Source organism: Girardinichthys multiradiatus, chromosome 19 (genome assembly GCF_021462225.1).
Source record: "Girardinichthys multiradiatus isolate DD_20200921_A chromosome 19, DD_fGirMul_XY1, whole genome shotgun sequence".
NCBI lineage: Eukaryota > Metazoa > Chordata > Actinopteri > Cyprinodontiformes > Goodeidae > Girardinichthys > Girardinichthys multiradiatus.
Genome location: NC_061811.1, coordinates 32747535 through 32773670, shown reverse-complemented (window position 1 = coordinate 32773670; position 26136 = coordinate 32747535). Strand labels below are relative to the sequence as shown.

Here is a 26136-nt window from a genome sequence, read left to right as displayed (position 1 = left end):
GTTGTTCTTGATGTCTTGCAGGCGATGCATTCAGTGAGGAGGCAGAGAAGAGATTTGAGAAATACCCTGGACAGATAAACAACAAGATTTCCTAATCAGGACTCAGTCTAGATGGAAAAGTCGACAGTTTAGGATGGATGAATAGATATAAACCTCCCTAGTTCATACAGAAACTCACAAACACTTCAAGGTGCTTACATGAATCCCTACCACATTATTTCTTCATAGTTGTCTTGTAATTATACTTGAATATTCAAGTGGTAATGTTTATGTCCTCTAGTTTAATGTGAGTTTATATTTTTGTTTTTTACAAATGTAGATTTTATAGTCTTACAGTCTATGTTTGACATGATGTACAGCTTTCGATTGAATGTTTTAGCTGCAAAACCTGAATGAAGCTTTAACGTTTGGTTTTTAAACATGATGTAACTAGATTTATTTTCTTTTATTATTTTATGATTCCAGCCATGGACCTCAGTAAAGCCTTGAACCCATATTTAAATTGTCTTCAGTAACCTGAACACAATCAAAAGCCTCAGAACTGCAGTGACTTTGAAAATGGTATACATCTTGTGTTTTTCACCCTTTGGCACGTTACAACAACAAACAGGGTTCCAGTATATTTTATTGGGATTTAATGTAATAGACCAACTGATGTTAGTGGCAACTTGGTGGTGGCAACATCATGCTGTGGAGATGCTGTACTCTAGCAGAGATGATACACTATTCAGAGGGTGAGTTTGTGGTTGTAACATGATAAAACATGGTTGTGCAAAAGGTATAAATATTTTTCCAAGTCACGGTACTGGGGGCAGAGAACAAATTTACCGAAATGCATCTTTATGAGTGTCCTAGTGCTCTCAAACTGTGTATAATAGACAAAAATACCTGTTTTCTTTTTCACTAGGCGTTATGTCCTGATTTGATCAGGATAGCTAGAAGCTTAAATGTGAACAAACACCTTCGAAAAATCTATCTTCCATCCCAAATTTCTATATGCAATTTTTGACTGCTTGATTGGTTAGAACAATTACAATATTTTCAGAATGTATTTATTTCCAGTATCAAGATGCTCATAAACAGTTTGTGTTTATTGCCAATTATTTCAAATCAATAGACGTTTGAACCAGTTTGAAGTTCTATGTCATTTCAGCCTGGGATTATTCCAGTCTTTTAGTCATTAACGTCCCTCTGCACTTGCAAAAAGAACCTGCCTTTACCTGAAGATGTGTATGTATGCTAATATAACCACATCGCTGCATCAAATAAAGCTAAAATGAAAGATCCTTCTGCATCTTTGAGACCGAACAGACCAGACGTTCTTCACTTCATTGCATTTTAAAAGCATCTGTTTTCAAATAAATCTGCAGACCTCAGGATGTCATAAACACAAACGTGATGTTCTGACTGGGTGAGTTGTAAAACATGCTGCTAGTTGGCCCCTTCTGATCTGGGTTCATCCCAATCCAATGCTAATCCAGCCCTTCAATACCATAGAGAGACAATCACAATAACCATGTGCACAGCTTCATACCAGATTACTCCCACAAGTATGTAGTATTATTATGCACCTTTTGTAAGAGATGGAGTGCCTTATTACACACAATTACAATACAATTTAGATTGGAAATCCATATTAAAAGTGCTCTAAGTCCTGTTCTTTTTGACTAGCTGAGAGTAAAGGTCTCATTTATTTGCGCAATGAAGCTGGGGCAGGTTTCTGGAGTTTTATTTGAGGTCTTCAGTTGGTAGCACTGTTGCCTTGCAGCAAGAAGGTCCTGGGTTTGATTCCCGGCCGGGGATCTTTCTGCATGGAGTTTGCATGTTCTCCCCGCGCATGCGTGGGTTCTCACCGGGTACTCTGGCTTCCTCCCACAGTCCAAAGACATGCCTGTTAGGTTAATTGGTCACTCTAAATTGCCCTTAGGGGTATGAATGAGTGTGTGCATTGTTGTTTGTGTGTTGCCCTGCGATGGACTGGCGACCTGTCCAGGGTGTACCCCGCCTCTCGCCCATAGACTGCTGGAGATAGGCACCAGCTCCCCCGCGACCCACTATGGAATAAGCGGTAGAAAATGACTGACTGACTGACCTCTGACCACCTTCATCCCATAAACATGCACACTTGGCCTGAATGAATAAAATTCCACAGGTCTGTGGTCATACATGAGCTGGTCCATGAGGTGTAAGTGCAATCACTCAAGATGTGAAGAAAATAGGAGAGAGCTTCATAGAGCGCCACTTGGAGTTAAACAGCAGGACTGCAGGATGTCTTTGGGTCGTGTTCAACTCACTGCTGTCACACACAAAACTAAACTTCTACAAGAATATTATGAAATGTTTAGAGCACATGGTAAGCCATTTGTTGTACTTTTTTCTTTATCTCTGAATGTTTGTCAGAATTCAGCTGCTAAGAACTGAAGCAATGATTACAAGCAAGATGTTCCATATGTGGAGCATATCTGGTTCTCCAAGATAACTTTCTGTGAGGAGTTTTCATGTTCTCTCTATGAATGGGTTATATCATATTTTTGCCACGCTTAAATGTTTCAGATCAACACGAATCTTAGATGATCAAAGATTTCCAATGTAATTCAAAAAATACTGTTTTCACATAATGACTTTTAGTCAGGGATAAAAGCTATCCCAACCAGCATGGCTCTATATGGAAAAGTAATTCCCCACTAAACTTAATAACTAGTTGCTGTCACACCTGTCATCAAGGGTTTGCATCTCTACCGAGGAATTATGGCCCACTCTTCTTTGCAGAACCTTTTTTTTTTTTTTTATTCAGCCACATCGGAGGTTTTTTACACAAGGACAGCTTGCACAAGGTCATGCCACCCCATTTCAATAGGATTTAATTCTAGACTTTGACTAGACCGCTCAAAAACTTTGTTGTTGACCCATTCAGAGGCGGACTTGCTGATGTGTTTGAATCATTGTCCTGTTGCATAACCAAAGTGTGCTTAAGATCAAAAACTGATGTTTGTCCACTGATGTTCTTTAACAAGCTCTGAGGCCGTCACAGAACCCCTGGATTCACAGAGACTGAACTGCATGCAGGCGGACTTTATTTATTGCTTAACTGACTTAAGCAATTGGTTGTACTGAATTTTATTGGGCATGTAATAGTGAATGGGGTTGAGTTCAAAGGCAACAATTGGGGTTTTTATTCATAGAAATGTTGAAAACCATGTATTTTTGACAATTATACACTATACTGTAATGATCTAAAACATAAAATCCTAATAAAACATATTGAGGTTGTAATGTGACAAAATTTGAAAAAAATGCAACAGATATAATTGCTTTTACAAAGCACTGTGAACAAAAACTTCGCTTTACACCCAGTTTTGTTACCTGAAGGCTGTAAGTTACCTAGACACAATTTCCCTCCAGTAACTTCTTACAAAGATGTTGGTGACATATTCCAGAGTGACTTAATATTTAAAAACAAATAAATGGAGTCTAATACTTACGTCATATATCGCATTTTTATACTTTAATGTTCCAAACGTCTACAAGCTGCACATGTTTACAGTAATATACACAGCGTTGAGTAAGGGAGATGTTTAATGGATCATTTTGTGGTAACAGCTGATAAAAGGAACAAACCAGAAATGTGATGTGGAACATGACGGCTGGGAGTTAAACCTCCAGGTCCAGACATGAACTGGTTTTCAGAGATTCCAGGATGTTTCTCCGTACTCAGGTACATTAACTATTTCCAGCATTCAGGTTGGGAAAGCATCATTTCCTAGAATAAAATGGACCACTGAGTTCTGATCAAAGTCCTGATGAAAAAATTACACACACATATCAAACCAGCCGCTTCATTGTAGCACTGTCCTTTTGACCACACTCCCTTCTTTGTCAATGGCAAAGTTGTAATTCTTTGGATTGTCCAGAGCTTCCTCGATTCGTTGGTCCAGGTTCTCCAAGGTGATAAAGTTCTTAGCCTCCTCCTGTTAGCAGTTCAAACAGATATCACTGTGAGATCAACTGAACAAAGGTGGGAATTTGTACTAAGCTCATTAATCTAAAGCTTAATGAATTTATTTTATTGACTACAACTGAGGCTTGCATATGTGCCAAATGTATACCTGCAGCTGTAAAATCTCTTTTTCTTTTTGTCTGATGAACTCCTGTAGCTCCTCTTCACGCTGAATGGCAGCTTCCACTGTCTTGCTCTCAGCTTCCTCCTCTTCCTTTTGGATCCGTAATATTCTAATATAAGATGATTGAACCATGTCACATATAAAACTGAGACGACATCCTAACTTTGAATCCCTAATTATTTATTTTCTGTTAAAAGTTTTCCCAACCTGGCTTTCAGCATCTGGAGGTTTTCCTGATCATTCCAGTCCATCAGGGCGCGATGCTCCTCCTTCTCCTGCCTCGACTTCTCTTCTGCCTGCGAACCCGTCTCCTTCTCGTACTTCTTACGCAGCACCTCCTCCTTGAACTCCAGCCTGGCAGAACAAGTTGAACATTTCAACCACAGTCAAGTTTGACTGAAATATTTATGGAAAAGAGGCATTTTGCTCTAAAACCAATCACTCAGCCAGTGATCGGGATCGGATAGTTTTCCTTTGATTGGCTCTGTTTAATGATCTGAAGGTCAAATACCAAAAATCTGAATTCTTATCCCTATTCAATTTAATTTGAATTTAATTTGGGTGATCGGCCGAAACCTACACCTGAAATCAATCTTATCCACCGATCTTATCCAGTGATCTCATCTACTTGTCTAACCTATTTTGCAAGTTGTGTTTGCTTTTAAAGTTAAGAAAGATAAAAGACTAAAGGAACAGCAATGCTCTAAACTTTTCATTTATATATGAGAACACTGCCTCATGTGCATTTAAAACAAGTTTGTAGTGTTTCACCGGTATTGTTCAATGTTTTTAAAAAACAAATACGATTCAAACATTGAAGGTGTATTGTGACATTATAACACCCAACACTGTCAGTTATAAAAAATCGGAATCGGCCAAAATCGGAATCGGCAGGTCAGGCTTTTTAAAGATCCATGATCGATTATCAGCCAGAAAACTGCAAACGGTGCACCCCTGGTCAAAACTGAAATCAGCAGGTCAGACCTCAAAGAAAATCGATTCAATACCACAAAGAGAAATTTGCCTTATTTGACATTATATTTTATGTAGGTACAACTAATTTTAAGAAATATCTTGAGTAATATTTGTGTTTTTTAAATGCAATATGTAAAAAATGAGCAAATAACAGCAATGGAAGCTGTGTGCCATCTAATAATCCTGTATTTATTTTCTGCAACAGTAATTAACTTAGAATAAATCAACAGTGTTTCCACTGACTGACTTGAGTAGCCTGGAGTCAGTGACCCCACCTCGGACTGAAACACACTAAGAAGTAAACATACCGAAGCGCCCTCATGATCAGCTCGTACTCCGAGTATCTCTCCTTGAGGACCACCATCTCCACCGGATCGACGGGGGGAGGCACTTTAATTCGCCCTTCTTTAGATTTGGCCACCGGGTCGTTGCGGGACTTTCGGCCCCGCACAGCCTCCACGAGCACCGCGCTCCTGGGCGCGAGGAGCCGGACCGCCTGGAGGCTCCTCCCACCGATGACCTGGAACATGTCGGCAGCAATGAAGACCTGGTTTGGTAAGTGTGTCTGTTGGTTTAAAGCACTGAGGTGTTTAACCTGTGGAGAAAGCTAACATTGAGACATAAGTGTTAGAGACACAACATGGCAGCCATTTTTGTGTCCTATGACAAGCGGAAGTAATAAAAAGGCCGGACGTTATTGGTGTTTTTACTGCCATCTGTCGGCAGATGGTATAAAGCGTTTCAGATTGTTAAAAGCTCAAAATAACGGGTCATGTTGAAATATATTTTTACCAGTTGTTTGTAGGCAAACAAGAACTTTTATCATTTTTTTCATCATTTTTATGTAAGACATTAAGCTATTTATATTAAATAAAAAAAAAGCTAAAACACGAAATAGTAATTTTCACCTTTAGACCTACAGTGTCATGAAAAAGTATTTTGTATAAAGTCTAAGTAAAGTATTTTTTTTTTTTTTTTTTTTCACGTTACAAGCACAAACACCAATTTATGTATTGGGGTTGTGTGTAATTGACAACAAAAAGTAAGACATAACTGTGAAGTTAAAGGAAAATGATACATCCATTTTAACGTTTTTACAAAAAGCTATTTAAAAATGTGGCTTGAGGTTTGTTAGAGAACCTGAGTGAACAAACAGCATAATGAAGATAAAGTTGTGGAATACTTTAAATCTGGATTTGGTTAGGAAACAATCTCAACCTCTGAACAACTAACGGAAACCCTTACAAGAAATGTCCATCCAGCTAAACGGACTGACTGACTGGAACTAATCAGTTGACCAGCCAAGAGGCCCATGGTGCCTCTGGAAGAGCTGCAGAGATCCACATCTTAGAGGAGGATCTTGACAAGACAACCCCTAGGTGTGCTCTCCACAAATCTGGCCCTTTGTCTAGAAGAAAGCTATTGTTAAAGGCAAGCCATAAGACGTTTACACCAGACATAGGGGACACACCAAACATATGAAAGTGGGTGCTCAGGAAAGATGAAACTAAAACTGAGCTTTTTGGCCTGCATACAAAACTGTATGTGTGGAGAAACCATAATACTGCACATTATCCTGGGCACACCATCCCTACAGTGAAACATGATGATGGCAGCATCATGCCTTGGAGATGTTCTTTAGCAGGGTCAAGGAAGCTGGTCACACCTGGTGTGTTGATACGAATAGAGCAAAGTATGGGACAATTTTGGAAGAAAATCTTTTTGAGGGCTGCAACAGATTTGAGACTGGGGTAGAAGCTCCTCTTTCAGCAGCTCAGGGACCTAAGCATGTAGCCAGCGCCGCAATGGAATATTTTAGAGCAAAGCCTATTCATGGGTTAGAATGGCCCAGTCAAAGCCCAGTCCACAATGCAGCTGGGAATTTGTGGAAAAGACTTGAAAATTTATGTTGAAAGACCATCTCCATCCAATCTATCTGAACATTTTGGGCTTTAACAAATAAGAGCCAGAGTGTTGTATATTTATAGTAATTAAGATCATTTCTGCCAATATCAACATACATATCAACTTTCAGGCATTACTAACACGGATTACTTCTATTTGCAGCAGATTTTTTTCTAAAACCGAAGAGCAGCAGCTTCAGAGAAACCTTAAACTCATTTCTTTTAAGATGGCTGCTTTAGATGTATTTCAGAGTACCCTTAGGCCAAAATAGCTTCAAAAGACCCAGATGGGATGAATAATCTTAATGGTGACACAGTTGCTCTGCACTCATCGTGACTGCAATATTGTTATCTCTTATTGTTATTATTAACCACAAAAATAGTCTTTTCCCTCCTTGCAGGGAAACCTCTCCTCAACTGTTTGTGACAGTGGGAGGTGTGTGTTGGTGCTTTCAGTCACCCGAGTGAAGTGAAGTACATCCAAAAGTTGCTTACTCATGTTGTCATACTGCTGCATCTGCAGTTAACTTTGTTCTGTTTAGAGTTTTTTGTTAGAAGTTATTTAGAGTTTCAGGGCATCTGTCAACTCAGTAAAGATGCATCCGTGCTATAAGTGGGAAGGCACATAAGCATGATGTTTTATTACTGTAATTTACAAAGTTCCAGTTGATCTAATTCGTGTAGTCTATGAAGAAATGTCTCTGACGCCCTAAAATACATAAAATGTATGAATCAGAAATTCCATAAGATCTAAGTCTTGTTCAGGTTACAAACAGAGGACATGGCTTAAATAAAACGTAACTAAAGCAATCTTACATACAAATGAATACACAAATACACTGATGCAGGTCAGTTATGTGTTTATTCAGCTTGTTGTTCGTTGTTACAAGAACATGGATCATAATGGTGCCTACTTTGCACGGGTTTCACAGGTTTAAAGCACCGATTAGATCTGAAATCAGCCGACAAACAACAAGGAGTTCCCGTAGATAGATCTGTCATGTTGATATTTTTCTAGCTTTCAATAAGTTTGTAGAGGAAATTTTGCGCAAATAGTCTATGAGACAAACAAATCCTAAAGGGAAAACCCTTAAATTACTTAGCATTTACTAGTTTGGAATTTGTGTAGTTTATTATAAATCTGAAGAGCAAATTATTAATTTATAAAGAGCAGATTCGACAAATTTTTGCACTACTGTGTCATAGAACAGACTAAGATCTGTAGTCATCACTGATTTAAAAATATGTTCTAAATTATTACCGCAGAACCGGATGCAGGGCATTGCTTAAATGATTGGTTGAGTTCCAGGTGAAAAAATGCTGCAGATAAAATCCAAGCGCTGAGAGATAGCTGGATTTCTTCCCACCTCCTTCACAAACAGTTGGTCAAATGTTCGGATACAGAGGCTTTGAGAAAGTCTAGCGGTTAACACAGTTGCTTGGACCTCAGCCTGCTTCACAAAGAGGAACTCAGCCAAAACAATACAGCCACCTGCCATGATTTCATAACTAATGCAGTGCAGCCACTCTGCGTCGGACAGGTCGCCATCTTCATGGTGTGTGGTGTCAAGACGTGTGTAGAAAAAGGGGGACTTCTTATGGACCTCTTGTTTAGCACAAGGGCGCTGCCGTCTTGAGAGAGATGAGTTTTTGTTTTGGGTCTGTTTCTTGGAAGGGTTGATGAACGGGTGTTTTGGAGAGACTGACGTTAGAGGAAAGGTGAGGGAGAGGGCAGAGTGGAGAAATAATGGCGGGGAAGAACGTTTAAGGAACAGATAAAAGGGATGGGACGAAATCAGTGTTTCTCTACGCTGGAAACGTTTATGTTTAATTCAGAGCTGGAAAGGAAGGGTAGGTCAGCCGAATCTCTTCCCCCTCCAAGAGTTTCCTAAGAGAAAAAAGACAAACAAAGCATATGCATCAAACACAGCAAACGGAGTGAGTTTTCTTAGAGCAAACAAAACAATTTCTCACCTGTATGCAGCTATTTCAATGTCAAGGGCCATCTTCACATTGAGAAGGTCTTGGTAATCTCTCAAGTAGCGCGCCATCTCCTGCTTTGCTTCAGTAATATCCTGGTCCAGTTCACTTATCCTCATCTACAAATAGATCAAATACAGCTGCACATCATCACAAATGATAGGAAAGTTGTAATCATAATAACACAGCATTCTGATTGTATTATAGGAGAAAAAAACACATCAGGTGCAGCAAAGTGTTTATCATTCTTACCTGGTATTTCTCCACCTCCTTAGCCTGTGTGTCCTCCAGATCCTCCAGTTGCTTGTTTAGTGAGTTGATGACATTCCGGAGAGCTTCGATCTCAGAGGAGCGGGACTGAAGGAGCCTGCGGTACTCCATAGTCTCCTCCCGGATGGCATGCACAGCTTCGTTGTTTTTGCTGGCCATCTCCGCCACACTCGCAAACTTGTTCTTGTACCAGTCCTCAGCGGCCTGCATGTTCTTGTTGGCAAGCCGCTCGTACTGCGCCCGGATGTCACGCAGGGCGGAGGAGAGGTCAGGCCTGGACAACTCCACGTTCACGCTGATGTTTGCCACCTGCAACTGGGCCTGGAGCTCTGCTTGCTCTTCTGCAAAAACTTTCTTCAGGAAGACTATCTCATCACACAGAGAGACCACGGTGGCCTCTGTGTCACAGTTGTAGAGCACGGCCCGGCTCGCCTCCTCTCTGGCTCTCTGCAGGCCCTCCTCAGCATCCAATCGGCGCCTGGCCTCTTCTTCATAGCCTTCCTTCATCTGCTCGTACACGTCCCTGAGGTAGTCCCTCTCTGCCTCCATCTGCAACTTCTCGTTGTTCTCTGTGTCAATCATGGCTCTCAAACTCCGAGTTTCCCCTTCATAGGACGACTGCAGCCTGGATGGGTCATTCTGCCTCCTCCTCAATGCATCCAGCTCGGCCAGCAGGGCTCGGTTCTGCAGCTCGAGGTGCCTCACCTTCTCGATGTAGGTGGCGAAGCGGTCATTCAGGTCCACAAGCTGCTCCTTCTCCTGGGACCGCATTTCCAGCAGCTCTGTGTTGATGGTGCTTGCCTGAATCAGATCCATCCTCTGAGACCCGTCTGGCAGGGAAGAGGAGGCCATCTTCAGGATCCTCTTCCCAGATGGAGAAGCTCGAGGAGAGGAGTACAGAGAGGCAGACATGGAAGGTTTGATGGTAGGTCGGGAGCCTTTGTAGCTGTCCCAAGGACGTCGGTGAGAGAAGAAGAACTCGTAGCTCATGATGGTTTTTTTTGTTATGTCTTTTTTTGGGGTTTTAAGAAAAAATGTATGTTTTAGTTTCTGAAGGTTTTTTTATGTCCCCCTTGTTCTGCACACCATCAGTGACGATGTGTGTGCGTTTTGCACTGCACCAGTTCAGTGATGCTGCAGATCCTGAGCCTTTATAGAGTGAGGCTGCTCCCACCCTCCTCCACAGAGAAACATCACTGCTGTCAGCATTTGCTAGACCAATAGCAAGCCTCTGCAGTGAAGAGAGAGGATCCTGCTTTTCAGTCTATCTCTCTCTGCAAGGCAGCCAGAGTCACTGTGTCAAAGCTGACGTTCCTTTATACTGTCTTTAAGAGGACTTTGAAAACAATTAGCTCACGTTTAGTGTAGATTTCCAGATTTATTTTTGTTTTTTGTTTTTTTGTTTCCTTCTCTCACTGCAGGCTTAGATAAATCTAAATAAAACGAGGCAGCAACTGGCAAAGCAGGGCCCACCTTTCAGTGCAATAACAGCTGCAAGTCATTTGGAGCATGGATTTACCAGATTTACACATCAAGAGACTGAGATTTTCACCCATTCTTCTGTACGAAATAGCTCAAACTCTGTCAAACTGAACAGAGTGCATCCTTGTTAAGTAATTTTCAAGACTTGCCACAGTTTCTTAATATGTCTCTGATTTGACTGGGTTATTTAAATCATGAACATGTTTTGATCTATACCAAGGCTGTCAAACTCCAGTCCTCAAGGGCCACTTTTAGATATGTCCCTGGTCTAACAGATCTTAATCTAATGGGTCAACTACCTCCTCAGCATGTCATTTAGCTCTTCAAAGCCCTGCTGATAACCTAAATATTTGATTCAGGTGTGTTAAATCAAAAGCATTTGAGTTGCAGGACCCTGGTCCTTTAAGACTTAAAGTTTAACATCCACGATCTATTGTAACCTTGGCTGTATGTTTAGGGTCATTGTCCTGCTGGAAGGTGAACCTCTGCCCCAATCTCAAGTCTTTTGCAGTCTATAACTAGATTTCATACATTGTTGCTCTGTATTAAGTTCAGTTCATGTTCCCATTAATTCTGGCCATCAGCTATCTGAACTAAAACAAATCAGCCCCACAGAATAAGCTGCCACCTCCATGTTTCGCAGGATGATGTGGTCTGGAAGATGAACCTACAACCGAGTCAGGTTTTCTAACATGGTTTCTTCCAGTATAGCTCTGTAATTATCTCCATCAGTCTTCCTTTCAACTCTAACCATTTTCCTTTCAGCCCCCAAGAAGCCGATCCCCACAGCATGATGCTGCTACCACTGTGTTTCACTGCAGGGATGTTGTGTTCAGGGAGATTCAGTAACACTTAACATAGGTCAGAAAGTTCAAGTCAATTCTTTGGAGCAGATCTTTGTTTATGGTGCCTTTAAAAGGACTTTGACAACAATAAACTCTAAATCATTTTAGAATTTTCTAAATGCATATCATTATGTTTTATTCCTTCATTACAGGATTAGATAATTATCTCAAATATTAACACAGAAATTAAATGAGACAGAAATACAGTAAACCCTTTTGAAAATGGCTTAACAGTGACAGAAAGTGTGAGAAAGTCAAAAGATACTACACATTTTTCCCAGGGGTGAAACGTACTCTAGGAAAGATTACATTTTCAAAGATATTCTGCACTTTAAATAGATGTTCTACCTCTTCTTTAAATGTGTTTTTAGAAGGTAGAATCCCATGCTTTATTTAGCTGCAGATAATTTCTTTCCTTTACAGTGTTCTCTAACTTTATTGGCATCTATAATGTTGTAAATGTGCTTTACAGATTGCATTTCTACAGTTTGTTTCATGACTGTCTAGATATATCTGATCTAATTAGATTGCAAACTGATGAGTCATTGATGCTCTCCAGCTGTCCTGACTTTGACAGTGTGTGGGAGGCACAACTGATGAAGAAGGTGCCGATACACAAAACCCCCCCTGTTGTTTATCATTCATCAAAGAGTCAGAGTGTACATATAAATCATTGTTTGTTGACTGAGAAGCATCAGGCCAATGCAGTGAACAGCTACGACCCACGCACGGTGACACAGATTTATTGGTGGGCATGTTCAGACTGATGAACGTGTCTGAACAGGTTGTTAAACCCGGGCAGGCTTTGTCATGCTGCTCTGCAAGCAACTTGACCCTTGGACAATGATCTGCTGGTTAAGATGTCCGTAGAATACAACAAAGCATAGAAAGATGACTATCAGTGTAGGTCTTAATCGACACAGAGGATTTTGTGCACATCCAGGCTAATAACACCAAGGTAAACCAAAAGCTTAGTATATTAGAGAAAAGCTGTGAAGTGTCATTTTCACAGCCTTGAATGCCTGTATTTTAAACATCACATTTTTCCCAAGCCGAATACATTTTCATCTGTTAATAATAAATGAACCAGCAGGTGGCGCCATTATACAACACTGTGCTGCACTACTGAGGCGACAATTCCTTCTTACGATTTTAGAAAAAATGGGTATTGATGTGTGGTGTTGTTGGCAGGAAAGGTGGATAAAACTTATTTTCGACTCTTTCTTGTGTGCCATATTTTCATTCAATAGCTTATTAGTTGTGTATTTAACAGGGAAGGACGGCGAAATAATGAAACAGCTGTACAGTGCTTTGCAAAAGTATTCATACCTCTTGAACTTTTTCACAACTTGTTACACCCCCAGTCTTTAATGTATTTTTGTATAATTTTATTCGCTGGCCCAACACAAAGTGGTTAATAACTGTGAAGTGGAAAGAATATAACACAATAAAAAATCCAATTAATAAAAAAGAAAATACATATAAACGTGTCTCATAACCGTGTAATGCATTTCAGGTCCCTTTAGTCAATACTATGTAGAACCCACTTTCCCCATAGCATGATACTGCCACCAACATGTTGGGATAGTGTGTTCAGGATGGTGTGTAGTGGTAGTTTGTGGCAAACTGCAGACCAAATTGGACCACTTTTCATAAAGGCCCGATTTGTGAATCGCATGTCTAACTGGTTCTGCTAACAGATTCTGCCTCCTGAGCTGTGGCTCTCTGCAGCTCTTCAGCAGTTACCATTGGCCTTCTGGCTGCTTCTCTGATGAATGCTCTCCTTGCACAGCCGGTCTGTTTACTGACTGAACAGAACAAACCAGGATGGAGCATATATTGATCTGTTTTTCTCTTGTGAATACTTTAGCAGTTATTTATCTTTTAGATGAGGTTATAATCGGTTTTAGCGTGTAGCCAGTGTATATCTATTAAAATGTGGGCTTAATAATAATAATCAGTGGTCATAGTTTATTTGCTATATTTACTAACACTAGATCATGTGAAAAATCCATCTGCAGATTTCTGAAGGACTTCTAATCTTGAGTACCAGCGACATTTATTGAAATGCCTGATTAATATGTGTAAAATGTCTTAAAATGAATGAATCTCTTTTGTGGCAATTTTTATTATTATTATTATTATTATTTACTACTAGGTACAAACCTCTATTGCCGATAGGACAGCACTTAGTCATTTTCTATAACATTTTACATGGTTTTATCATCCTTTGTCATGCGGTCTTCTCTTCAGCTCACCCTACAGATTTTCTTTAGGATCTTAGTCAGGGTACTAATGAAGTGGCCTTATGTTTGGGATCTGTTGAAAGAGCTAGTGACAATCCAGTTTATTGGTAGAGTCCACTAGATTTTTTTTTTTAAATGTCCTTGTATTTCACAGAGTTCACAGTGTCGTGCACATTCACAAGGTTCACAGGGCCTTCAGAAGTAAAACAGACCCACAGCATCACAGATCCTTCACCATACTTATCTGTGAGCATGAGTGGCTTTTCCACATGTTCGTCCTATGCTTCACAACAAACCCTCCCAGAGAGTTTGTTTCCAAAAGTCTCATCTGACCAAGACACACAGTCGTGCTCAAATTCTCGAGAGCTTAGCAAATTCCACGTGTTTCTGTTTGTGATGGTGGGACAGAAAAAGCTTTCCAAACTGCTCATGGGCACATAAATGTTATTTAATGATTATGATGAAGATCTGAAAACCCTAGGATGTTTGCTGTAGTTCTCTAGCAGTGAAAATACTGCTCGCTGAGCGTGGTTACAAAATAAATATGGGTCCTTGTCGGGCCTCGTGGCTAAAAGAAATGGGCCTCTGTTTTATGTCAGATTTCTACCCAACAAAACAGAAGGATGTAGATTACTAATTAGAAATTCAGTCAATCTGACACTATTATTAAAATATGGGAAAATTTGGATTGCCAATAATTGTGCTAAGTGGGTTTTGTTAAAAGCATTTTTCTTAACATGTGAAATAAACAAATAAACTGAAAAATGAATGGTTCGATTTTTCTAAAATTTTCAGAAAGAGATAATGTTACTGCATTAAAATATGGAAGTTATTTTAAGGCTTTCTACCTTAAAATCTGTAGTGATATTGCTGTTGAAAGCTTTAAGCATTAGGGGGCACACTTGTGTATTTTAGTTATTGATCATTTTAGATACTCTTAAATAAGGACTCCTGATTTATGTTTGACTTCATTAAAAAGTCCTTGGTTCGTGGATCTCCACAGTTAAAGTCAGAGTGGCATGTAGTCACACTTATCTGCAAATCACATGTTTATTCAGAAGTTTTTAACAGTGAATATATTCCCCAGTGGCACGTAAGGTCAAAATAAGTACATAAAACGTTTTCACATTTAAAGACTTTGGAATGTCAGGATTTTCATTTCTAAAAGTATTTATACATTTACAAGAATCCACATTTAAAAAAACAAGCGTTTTTTTTTTTTTTTTTTTTTTGGACAAAAGGGAACTAGTTTAGGCAGAATTGCATGTCAGGTTCATTTTCCTCTATTGTACAATTAGCTGAAATTTGTAATCACTGCAACTCACAGAATATAAGACATCCAACATAGAAACAGTCCAGAAAAAATCACCTTGTGGTATACGTTTCAGTATAAAAGTGTACTCCTTTGGTAGAAAACCTTTATCTCAGGAAAATATGTGCTGAATGTAAGAAAGTGTTGCATCTTGGCCTCTTGGACTTTTTACACTCACAGACCAGTGGACAACAGACATTCACCTAGTATAAAGAGAGCTGCATATTCACTTACGTTGGCATGTCATGAGCTGGCTGCATGCACAGGACTGTCTGTTTAAACTTCACATGGCAGCATGGAAGTGGTCATTCACAGGTCGAGCTGTACTTTGGTTCCTATCTTTAGAGTGCAAGGGGCGACTATGGCGCACAATGCGTCCGAGTTTAAACTATGTGCTCATACGGTTACAATATAGACCAAAGCGTTTACAAACAAAGCTGTGACACATAGAAAACAAATAGGAATTGTGTTTTGTTCAAGTCGTCCTCCCTCTCATTCGTAATTTTAAACAGTGCAACTTCGGCTTTATTTCTGCTGTCGTTCAGAAGATCTTCAGTCTTTTGCCAAACGCTCTGCCCCCCTTGGGAACCCTCTGGCTCGCCTGGTCCTTGGAAAGCGGGCAGTACTTAATGGTGTGCGCGTTGTCGCCGTTGGCGCTGCAGAGGGGGCAGGTGTACGCCCGGAGAATCGGGCACAGGACTCTCCCGTCCACCGTCTTCAGGATGTGGGTGCCGTAGACCTCCTCCGGGGCGCCGTTATTCCGACAGAAGACGCACACCTTCGGCTCCGGTTTGCCCCTCTGAATCTGCTTGCGCCTTCGCTCCGCGGAGAACAGATCGAAGGCGGTGAAGCTCCCTCCGTGGGAGGGGGACTCTCTGCCCCCCAGCTGCTCGTACGGTCTGAGGAGAGAGATGCGCTCTTTTAGGTCGTAGATGGAGATCGGCGGGGAGCCCGGGGCCGCCCCGCAGCAGCAGCAACTGTCCAGGGGTCCGTCCGCGTCTCTGCCCTGCCCGACCAGGCAGGAGCAAACCGGAGAGTCGTCCTCCAAACCCAGGGTCGCTTTCAGAGACTCTGTGATGGAGTTTGGGTTGCAGGACGGGCTTGTGATCTTGTTTTTAGCGACAAGAGTGGATAGACCAAGATAATCGTTCCAGAAATTAAACGTGTAGTCATAAGGAGAGCGCATGTCCAAGAAATCCATCCTGTCAAAGCTGCAGGGTTTAATGTCAACAGGAGTGAAGAAACAGTTCGGATGCTGCGTTTGTGGGCATGGGGAGCCTGTCCAGTACTTCTTCTCTGCTCTCTTGTTGAGTCTGGATTGCAGAGCTTTCAGTGTGTAGGCACTGATAAATTCCCCAGAATAAAACATGGGGGCGTGGTTTAGTTTAAACTGATTTACTCTTTGGCCCCCATAGGAGGGTCCACAGCATCACAAGCATTCTGTACCAATTCCACCGAAAACTTCCCTCTTTGTGTTTTCTTCCCCTGAAGCAGAGAAAATCTGCAATTTTATTTATTGAATTTAATTTAACGAGATAGTTTATGATTCTTGAAGGGATTTTAAATTGTTTTCTTACCCGCAGCAGATCACTATCCTCGTTTAGTAGGAATGTAACAATATATCCATCATAACAGGCAATACTGGGTTCACAAGAACCAAAGAGACAAGATTCTAACTTTACTTTTGGGAGAACAGGAATCCCAAATTTGGGTTTTCACAAAATGAGGACAGGTTCCATAATCTGTGTTTCAAATGGTCTGTGATCACTCAGAATGCATGTTGTTTTATTCCAGGGTTAACGTGTTTTTCTTTTTCTTTTTCTATAATAGTGTAATCATAAGGTTGCCCAGAGCACATAGAAAATGCTTCCTTTTTGTGTTTTTACAAATAGAAAAAAATGTTTATTCAATCTAAATTGTGTCTGTATTTTAAATGGTGAAATGATCAAATGCAGTTCACACTTATTAAAACTATGAAACAGCCATTTAGTTTTGCGGCAAATGCTTACAAATAGATGGTATCTGTGCTGTCATCATCTAGAATTTTCTACAGAATAGTTAAAATTATGCAACACATACCATTTAAAAGTTTTAGTTGCTTCTTCTGTGCTTTTGCAGTCAACCGAGCCCGAAAAGAAGCCGTTGTTTGTTGCCTCTGTCAACACATCAGGGCATATCAAAACGTTTTTCCTTTCTTACTTTAAAATAAAAGCATCAAATATAGACACAGATTGTCAAGCATAAAACACCTGCCTTCATATCCGGGCCCCATAATGACAGCTTAAGCTTATTTTACTTGAGGAAGTCATATCCTGGCAGAAACTGATCAGTGCTTCCTAAGAAAGAGTTCACTTTAACAAAAGATATTGTAGTTTTTAACTTCACCCCAATCATTTATAAACAAATTACTTAATTACGTGAAGCTATCAGCTAACCTGTGAGAGGACCGTTACTGCCTCAACACAAGCCTAATCTAAAGAACACCATACAGTTTATGCAAACACCATTTTATTAACCTTTTAATGGTCATCAAGTTTCCATTGGGCACTGGGTCATTTACACAGACAACTGATGATTATTTGCACAGGAAATTTAGGTTGGAGGCAGTGCGCCACCAGTTATCGTCCTGTGTGAAACTTGTACTAAGGCTGGTAGAGTCAGCAGGTAAATTCAGGCATGTTTTAGATGTAATAAAGATATCTGCTCATAGCCTCCAACTTCAGATTATCAGTACTTCCTTCCAAGAGTATTATACTTATTGATTATTTCACATTGTCTCACATTGCAACCACAAACTTCTGTGTTTTACTGGGATTTTGTGTGATAGGCCAACATAAAGGAATTCATAATTGTGGAAGGAAAAGGATACATTGTTTTTAGATTTTTTTACAAATGAATATCTGTGGATTGTGGTGTGCTAGAACCAAACAAGTCCTTTGGGGGGGTTTTTTTTTCTACCATTTTAACACGTGAATATGCTTTAAATGTAACCACTCTATTGTAGGTCTGTTCGTTTGTATAATGCCATTTTGCTTTTAGAAGGTAACCCCAGCCCTAGTCTCGCCTGTTTTACAGCGTCTAACAAGTATCCTCCAGGATTATATTGTATTTAACAAGTATCGTACAAGCTTTTCCTGTTCCTGCCGAAGAAAAGAATTCCCACAGTACAATGCTGCCACCACCAAACTTTCAGACAGTATCAAAACTTCACAGTGAAGTTTTATATGGGTTATTTCCATATGTTTTATTTTACTGGTATAAACAACTAAATAATAACAGAACATACAAATACGATTCAATACAAATCATTCCTTTACGACATTCCTTTTCGAAAGCAAAATAAACTTTCATCACAACTCATGTAATTACGACTAAAATATTAGAAAATCAGTGTCAAAAGAGAGGAAATTGAGCTACATTCTGCTAATGAGAGTTGATTTGGATAATTTGAGAAAAATTATTACTTGAATGACAAAATGTCTTTGGTAGTAACACAGCAGTATGGCGAAACATTTAGAACACAGAAAAAAAAAAAAAAAATATTAACTATTCAATTATTCTTTTTGCACTGAATGAGTCATTCCACGTAAAGCTGCACATGTTCTGCTTCACCAGAGAGCAGGGCTTTGTGCACACAGCCAGCCCTCCTCCACCCTATTGTCTCATCTCTACAGCGGGCCGTTTAAGTTCATTAATATGCATTAAAACGGAGTGTGCCACATCTGTGTGTGTCAGTCAGACAAGGCCTGGTTAGACAGGTTAGAAAGGCTCACAAAATAAAAATGGACCAGAAAAAAAAGGAGTTGGATAATCGACCTGACAGATACGGGACGACGACTTTTTTATTACTTTTTTCACATCCTGAAGTGAGATATTAAGAACAGTGAAAGTTGAAACAGTCATTTCATCAGAAATATTTCACTGGAATTCATGCTAAAATGTATATATATGAGTATATCTATATATATATATAATTTGCAGACATGCATAAAACTGAAGTTTCTTTACAAAGAAAATACATTTATGTTCACAGCCAGTCTAGAAGGCACAAATCATGAAGGAAATCGTGTTAGCAATATAGTTTTTCTTTTTTTTTTTTCGTGTGTACGAATACATTTTCTTCACAATACACTACATGGGCCGTTTTCAAGGTCACCCCCAGCTCTACATTCACAGAGGAAATCATGGGAGAGCATTTAAAAGATGAATGGCTGACATATCACAATAGATAAATTGCATAGGGAGGGGGTTAGGACCGTGGCTCTGCTGCTTCACGTAAGCCTTTATGACTGGAAATGCAAAATTTGTTCAGCGACAACAAAGAAAGTATTGATAATGAGAATGCAACGTATTTAACTTTACACTGAAGAGCTGAATGGAAAGTCTCACCAGCAGAAAACAGGACAGTAGCAGCAGAATAGATTTCTGTCATGACAGTCAAGGCAATTTTAAACTAGTTGTATGAGCACAAACAAAAACAGTTTAAAAAGTGACTACCTCCACTGATAAAGAGAACAGGACGTGTTTGCAGTTTTAGCAAACTTACGGTGCAGTGATAAATTACACCCAAATGTTAATAAAGGAAAATAAAGTGCAGTAGAGAAAATTAATTACAGACACAGGGGGAAAAAAACACTGTTGTTGTTTTAAAGCCACAGTTGGAGTAGGTTTACAGAGCCTTGCAAAAGTATTCACATTTGCTTGTTTACAACCACAAACTCATCTGAATTTTATGTGATAATCCAACATAAAGCCATGTCTCATTGTGAAAAGGAAGGATCTGCTGCTCAGGTAAGATATCTGTTAACAGTACCCCTCAAACCTGGTTATTTGGGAAATGTGAAAAGAAGAAAACCATTGTTGAACTCCAGTCTTTAGAATGTTTCCATAGACCATATAGGAGACACCAAACATGTGGGAAATGGTGCTCTGGTCACCACAACTGAACTTTCTGACCACACTGCACATCACCCTAAAATACCCAGCCCCATAGTGAAACATGGTGGTGGCAGTATCATGCTGGGGGGTTCTTTCCTTCAGCAGGGACAGAGAAGCTTGTCAGAGGTCCAAACCGTTAAGACGTTGGCGTAGGTTCACCGTCCATCAGAACAATAATTCTAAACATGCAGCCAGTATCAGTATTCATGCGTTAACATTGTCACATAAAAACCCAGACTTAAAGCAGATCTAGGGATCCGTGGTAAGACTTGAAAACTAATGTTCACAAACACACTGCATTCCTTCTGACAGAGCTTGAGCTATTTGGGGAAAGAAAATCATTGTAGAGAAAACTAAATCACTCTATGCAAAAACTAGTAGAGGCATACCCAAAAGATTTGCAGTTGTATTTGCGGCGAAAGTGGTTCACAAAGTTTTGACCCAGGGCGACTGAACACAAATGCACCGCATACTTTTTAGATTTTTCTTTGAAAACAATGTATCCTTTCACCTTCATTTTACAAACATGGGCTACTTTCTGTGTTTCTACAGGTCCTTCTCAAAATATTAACATATTGTAATAAAGTTCATTATTTTCCATAATGTCATGATGAAAATTTAACATTCATATATTTTAGATTCATTGCACACTAACTGAAATATTTCAGGTCTTTTATTGTCTTAATACGGATGATTTTGGCATACAGCTCATGAAAACCCAAAATTCCTATCTCACAAAATTAGCATATTTCATCCGACCAATAAAATAAAAGTGTTTTTAATACAAAAAACGTCAACCTTCAAATAATCATGTACAGTTATGCACTCAATACTTGGTCGGGAATCCTTTGGCAGAAATGACTGCTTCAATGCGGCGTGGCAAGGAGGCAATCAGCATGTGGCACTGAGGTCTTATGGAGGCCCAGGATGCTTCGATAGCGGCCTTTAGCTCATCCAGAGTGTTGGGTCTGGAGTCTCTCAACGTTCTCTTCACAATATCCCACAGATTCTCTATGGGGTTCAGGTCAGGAGAGTTGGCAGGCCAATTGAGCACAGTGATACCATGGTCAGTAAACCATTTACCAGTGGTTTGCAATGCAATTTCATTAAATTTATTGTTTGAGATTTTTTTTATTTACTGGTTAAAGCTTTAACAGTTTTATAAATCATCTCAGAAGTTGATGTAACAGTAATAAACAAGACATTTGGGGAATTTTGAAATACTAAAATAGAAGGCATGATAAGCCTGATCTTGGTACTGGCCAAGATAAGAACTAATCTCAACTGTAGCCAAACAGCAGAAACAATCCTTGCTTTGTTCATGTAAAAAGTGCCCATTGTCTATCTGTGTTTACTTGTCAGCACCATCTGGCCTCCACACAGGCTGCTACAGAGTGCAACCTCACATCTACACTGTCGATTTTTTTTTACCTTCAGTACATGCAGAGATGCTGGCTTCCAAAGAGTTAAAAATATTTTCATGTATAAATTTGGCTGCAGAGGGTGGTGATGGTACCCAGAGGCCCTCCCAGACAGCTCTGTCTGTCTCAACAGCCGTGGCCAAGATGGGCAGGCTCTGCGTCCTCATTCATCACTGTCGAGTTGAATAGGAAATTAACGAATCCCTTAATTAAAAGACTTTCCACACTCTGGTGAGATTGTGTGTGTGTGTGTGTGTGTGTGTGTGTGTGTGTGTGTGTATTCTTGTACTTGTTGCTGAGTGAGAACCATTTTTTGTATTTTTATCGCAAAGTGAGGACATTTTCCTGGTCCTCACTTTTTCAAATTCCGTTCTTGGGACAGGGGTTAGGTTTAGGACTAGGATATGAATTGAGTAATTGTTAGGGTTAGGGTTAGGTAATAACTGGTTAGGGTTAGGGTTAGTGTTAGGGTTAGGGTTAGACACTAAAAATCAAGGAAAATGAATGGAAGTCAATGGAAGTAACCGAAAAGTCCTCATAAAGATAGTAAAACACGGATGTGTGTGTGTGTTTGTGTGTGTGTGTGTGTGTGTTCCTGTCTTGGCATCACAGTGAGAACCATTTTCCCGATTTCACCATCAAATTGAGGACCGTTTGTACCAAAGTGAGGACATTTTGCTGGTCCTCTCCTCACGACCTATTTTGCTAACGGTTAGGTTTAGGACTAAGGTATGAATTGACTTTAGGTTAAGGTTAGGGTTAGGCATGCACTGGTAATGGTTAGGTTTAGGGTTATTGTCAGGGTTAGGGCATAGAAAGGGTTGAAAATGACTGAAAATCAATGGAAGTCAATGGGAGTCAACACATGGTTCTCACTACATATAGTAAAACAAGAGTGTGTGTGTGTGTGTGTGTGTCTGTGTGTGTGTGTGTGTGTGTGGAACACGTGTCTGCTGTACTGCTTCATGGTGCAAGCTACACCAAACACCCAGCCCCCCACACAGACCCCCAGCATTGTTGTCACTGCATTAGTTGCAAACACTGCATAATGCAGAATGCCCGAGCTTCAAGTTCATTCCGGATCTCTGGACCTCTCCAGACGCATTGCCGGGGCGGTGAGTCGGCTGGGGCTTTGATCCCTGACCTCTGGTCCCTCTCTTGAGAATATCAGATGGCATCCTTAACCGTCGTCCATCTGCGCACACACACACACCCTCTGCTGCTCCCAGACCCGAGCTTCCAGAGTCAACCAAACGCCTGACGCGTGTCTTCGTCACAGGCAGCAATGGGGAACGCTAAACAAGCCAAGGTCAGCTCCAAATTAGGGGGTGTTTTTTGTCCTGTCAAGTGCTTTGTCATGACCACCGGCTTGCTGAATGCAGCCTGCTATTACTTACTCTGAAGCCCCACCCCCCACCACACAATACCCCGATATTCATGTATTCACCCACATATACTTAATATCCTCTTGACATGGTTGAAGTGGTAGGACTGAATAGAAAGTGCATGATTGCCCAGAGCGAAGGATTTCTTTTACACTTTAAAACCCAACCTATAGAGCAGAGGTTATGTGTCAGTAATTCTATTTTCTTGTTGGGGGATAGTCTTTTTGGATCTCAGTGTGCATTTCACTCCTACCTGTGCAAATAATCAGCAGATTAACAAACAGTCCTGTTGCAAATGAGCAAGTCAGTTAATTCTCATTAAATGCAATATTCACAAGGTGATTCCAAAGCATTAACCAATCAGAACTAGAACTGTAATTTAAAATAAACCAAAAAAATGTGTTTGTTTGGTTTTTAATCACAGCTTATGACCAGATCAGACAGTGAGCCAGTTTTAAAGTCTCTCCACTTTGGTTTTAAAGTGCTTTTAATTACTTTTAATGCCATTAATAGTGTCAGCTTCACATATTTCTAAGTTCCATGTTTATTATAAAAAGGTGCATTTAGTATATGACAGGTGGAATGTTTTTTCCAGAAACTTTTATTTATCCTGACCATGAATTTGTGAGCATTCCACTGTAGAACCGGGTCATCACGTCAGCAGACACTGAGCAGTAACTGTATAGAATTTACATTTTAAAAATGACCTAAGAAAACATTCTTTTGTAAATTTTGGACTGGACTGCAGTTACAAGAGTTGCTGTTGGCAACTCTTGTAACTGAACCTGTCACCATGAAAAGAAGAAAGAATTGAGGAGGGGAACTGGTGGGCCCAGGGATCAGAAACTTGTTTAACTCACCTAAATCTGCCAAGATTAGAGCTGGAAGTAGTCAAAGGGCTTAGAGTGTATCTGTACAATGGGCCAGAGCGGATTAGAGGTGGATTCGCTGAACTCCCGGGATGCCCTTCATCTCAGGGGGTCCACAGCCAGAGTACCTTTGTTGGGTTAACTAACGGTACTTCCCATGAACGCAGCGAACACACCAATCCCTTTTTAATGATGCAGGGAAAATTCCATTGGCCCTGATTACCGCAATGCTTTTGAGAGCCGCCATTGTCCTGCCTACCATGTCAAGCTTTTAAACTGTCCAGCCAGGCGAGTGGACTTGAGTCGTTTGAAGTAAACTTGTGGGATTTTAGTCTGGTGGAAATGAAGCTGACTAAAACAATGCTAGTTTATGCATACATTTTATGGTTGCACCATATTATTTATACTGCCAGATATCCCAGGGTACCCAACCATGCCTGATATACAGTAGGTGTAACTGTATGGAGCTCAAAGTACTTTAACATATCACTTATTTGGCAAGTCTTTGAAATGTTAACAGTGGCATCCCGGGGCAGACGTTAGCAAAGGGCTTATCAGGGCAGTAGCCCAGAGCCCTTAGGTTTCGTGGACACCAAAATATATATTCTTATAATAATTAATTAATTTAATTTAATGAACAGATGTTTTGCTCAAACCGTATTTTATATTTTTCCAAATAATCCAAGTATATCCAAGTAATAAAGGAGTTGCGTTAATTAGTTTTCATGTAGAAAACCAACATGTAACCATTTAAAAACAAGGATGTAATCTCCACCTCTGATCTAATATGTGTTAAAAATGTAGTAACAGCTGCTTTAATAAATCATTTATTTGCACCGTTTGACGGTTTGTATCTTATTAAATCTTTCCAGCACAGTGTGCAGCCTCTGTTAGTGAGCAAAGTGTTTGAATAAAATATGTTGCTTTAACTTCAGTTGCTAAAGTAGTTAGTGTGTTACTTAGCACAGGATATCCCACTGATCCACATTCCAACCTCAGAGGTAAATACGTAGCCTTGGGCAGTTGTTTTTATTTCACTATCAGCTGCTTCAGTTCATACTGGAAGTTTTTCAAATATTCTCCACAGCACTTTCTCCTTGAGGCAAAGTGCTAGAGCAGCTCCCGTTCACAGGGATTTCTGCCTATTACCGTTAAGTAGGTTTATACTTACCTTGTTAATGTGTTTACATTGTAAATGGTTCATACCAAAACTTCCAAAACAGAACAACCCAAACTTACTACTATTGGTACTCGTACCACAATATGAGCCCTTTGCCTTAGACAATTAAGAAGTTAATGCCATTTACATGACTGGTGATGTTGTTTCCAATATTAAACTAAAGCTGCTGTTTTCAAACTAAAAACCTCTCTCCGACATAATTAGTGCTGTGCGCAGTAATCATTGGGTAAATTCAAATGATGTATTTTATTTGTGTCTTACTGAAATCCTCATGGTTTACTGCTAACCTGCAGCCCACAGACTGTCACTGAGGCGGTCTTGGCTCATATTAACTCATCCTCATCTGTCTGTTGTGATATTTCACCTAGGCTGCAGCCGTGTTCTCTCATGTCGCGTTTGGTTTTCTGAAAGTGAATTACAAAGAAATTATGCAGCAGAGATCTGGGCGTGTGTAAAATGTGCTGCTGAAAAGACCAGATGGGAGCCCAATTCTCAGTTTATTTGATCAGTTTATTTCTGGTTTAGTTTTGAGGTGATGTAGTTAATACCGAGGATGATATCCTTAGTAAAAGGGAAAAGCAGAAAAAATAGCTTAATTCGCTTCTATGTTCTCTTAAGCTGAGCAGATATGATGAGAATAGAATGAAGAAGTTTAAAGTAGCACTAGATTTTAAAACAATATCTGAGATATTTAGGCACTTTACAGTTACAGCCTTGTGGAACAGTGTCAAGAAGAAAGCAGTTGATTGAAAGAAAGCAAAAGCAGAAAACTGATGTTGCACATTATGACGAACACACCATCCCCAAGGTGGAGGCAGTATTATGCTGTGGGGATGCTTTTCGACAGCAGGGAGAGGGAGGCTGCTCAGAGATGATGGAAAGGTGGATGGAGGCAAACACAGGTGGGTAGAGGTGCCAGAAATTGTAATAGTAACAGTAGCATTACTTTAATATATTTTTACTCAAGTAGAAGTAAAAAGTAGTCATCCAAACAAAAACGTTAAAAAGTAAAAGAGTAAAAAGGCTACTCACATACTGAGTAACTGTTTGATCATAACGTCTGATTTAATTTGTAAAAGAATTATGGGAGGTGGACAAAAATATACAATGATATGCAAATTCTGGTATTTTGAAGAATAAAATAAAAATAAGTAAAAATAAGTAACATCATTACAAAAAACTAATTCAGGGCGAAGAAACACACATTT

At 40.0% G+C, this 26136-nt stretch overlaps 4 protein-coding genes across 9 annotated transcripts in view; 1 reads left to right on the top strand and 3 right to left on the bottom strand.

Moving 5' to 3' along the window:
• loxl3b (lysyl oxidase-like 3b) overlaps positions 1–1282 on the top strand; it is a 32808-nt gene extending 31526 nt beyond the window's left edge. For all 6 annotated transcript variants that reach the window (XM_047345639.1, XM_047345643.1, XM_047345640.1 and 3 more), the window contains one exon: positions 22–1282. In XM_047345639.1, the coding sequence (XP_047201595.1) occupies positions 22–95 (74 nt within the window). In that variant the 3' untranslated portion in view covers positions 96–1282. The remainder of the gene's footprint in view (positions 1–21) is intronic.
• Positions 1283–3483: 2201 nt separating this feature from the next.
• On the bottom strand, positions 3484–5777 carry mrps26 (mitochondrial ribosomal protein S26). The gene is made up of 4 exons (XM_047345925.1): positions 5405–5777; positions 4329–4475; positions 4107–4230; positions 3484–3968 (listed from the first exon to the last, which is right to left on the bottom strand). The coding sequence occupies exons 1-4, from the start codon at positions 5623–5625 to the stop codon at positions 3837–3839; spliced, it is 624 nt and encodes a 207-aa protein (XP_047201881.1). The 5' UTR covers positions 5626–5777; the 3' UTR covers positions 3484–3836.
• Positions 5778–7843: 2066 nt separating this feature from the next.
• On the bottom strand, positions 7844–10389 carry si:dkey-33c12.3 (uncharacterized protein LOC335380 homolog). Its single transcript, XM_047345924.1, has 3 exons — positions 9233–10389; positions 8975–9099; positions 7844–8888 (listed from the first exon to the last, which is right to left on the bottom strand). The coding sequence occupies exons 1-3, from the start codon at positions 10238–10240 to the stop codon at positions 8828–8830; spliced, it is 1194 nt and encodes a 397-aa protein (XP_047201880.1). The 5' UTR covers positions 10241–10389; the 3' UTR covers positions 7844–8827.
• Positions 10390–14854: 4465 nt separating this feature from the next.
• On the bottom strand, positions 14855–17080 carry LOC124855521 (nanos homolog 1-like). Its single transcript, XM_047345465.1, has one exon. It carries the CDS (start codon positions 16502–16504, stop codon positions 15677–15679), a length of 828 nt encoding a protein of 275 aa, XP_047201421.1. The 5' UTR covers positions 16505–17080; the 3' UTR covers positions 14855–15676.
• Between the last annotated feature and the right edge of the window lie 9056 nt (positions 17081–26136).

Bases quoted from the DNA above. Each gene is read 5' to 3' on its own strand.
- mrps26 (XM_047345925.1), bottom strand. From the start codon at position 5,625: ATGTTCCAGGTCATCGGTGGGAGGAGCCTCCAGGCGGTCCGGCTCCTC. The intron at 4,476-5,404 runs GTATGTTTACTT...TTGTTCTGCCAG, and splicing joins CTGATCATGAGGGCGCTTCG to GCTGGAGTTCAAGGAGGAGG. The intron at 4,231-4,328 runs GTTGGGAAAACT...ATCTTATATTAG, and splicing joins CTCCAGATGCTGAAAGCCAG to AATATTACGGATCCAAAAGG.
- si:dkey-33c12.3 (XM_047345924.1), bottom strand. From the start codon at position 10,240: ATGAGCTACGAGTTCTTCTTCTCTCACCGACGTCCTTGGGACAGCTAC. The intron at 9,100-9,232 runs GTAAGAATGATA...ATCTATTTGTAG, and splicing joins AGGAGGTGGAGAAATACCAG to ATGAGGATAAGTGAACTGGA. The intron at 8,889-8,974 runs GTGAGAAATTGT...TTTTTCTCTTAG, and splicing joins ATTGAAATAGCTGCATACAG to GAAACTCTTGGAGGGGGAAG.
- LOC124855521 (XM_047345465.1), bottom strand. From the start codon at position 16,504: ATGTTTTATTCTGGGGAATTTATCAGTGCCTACACACTGAAAGCTCTG.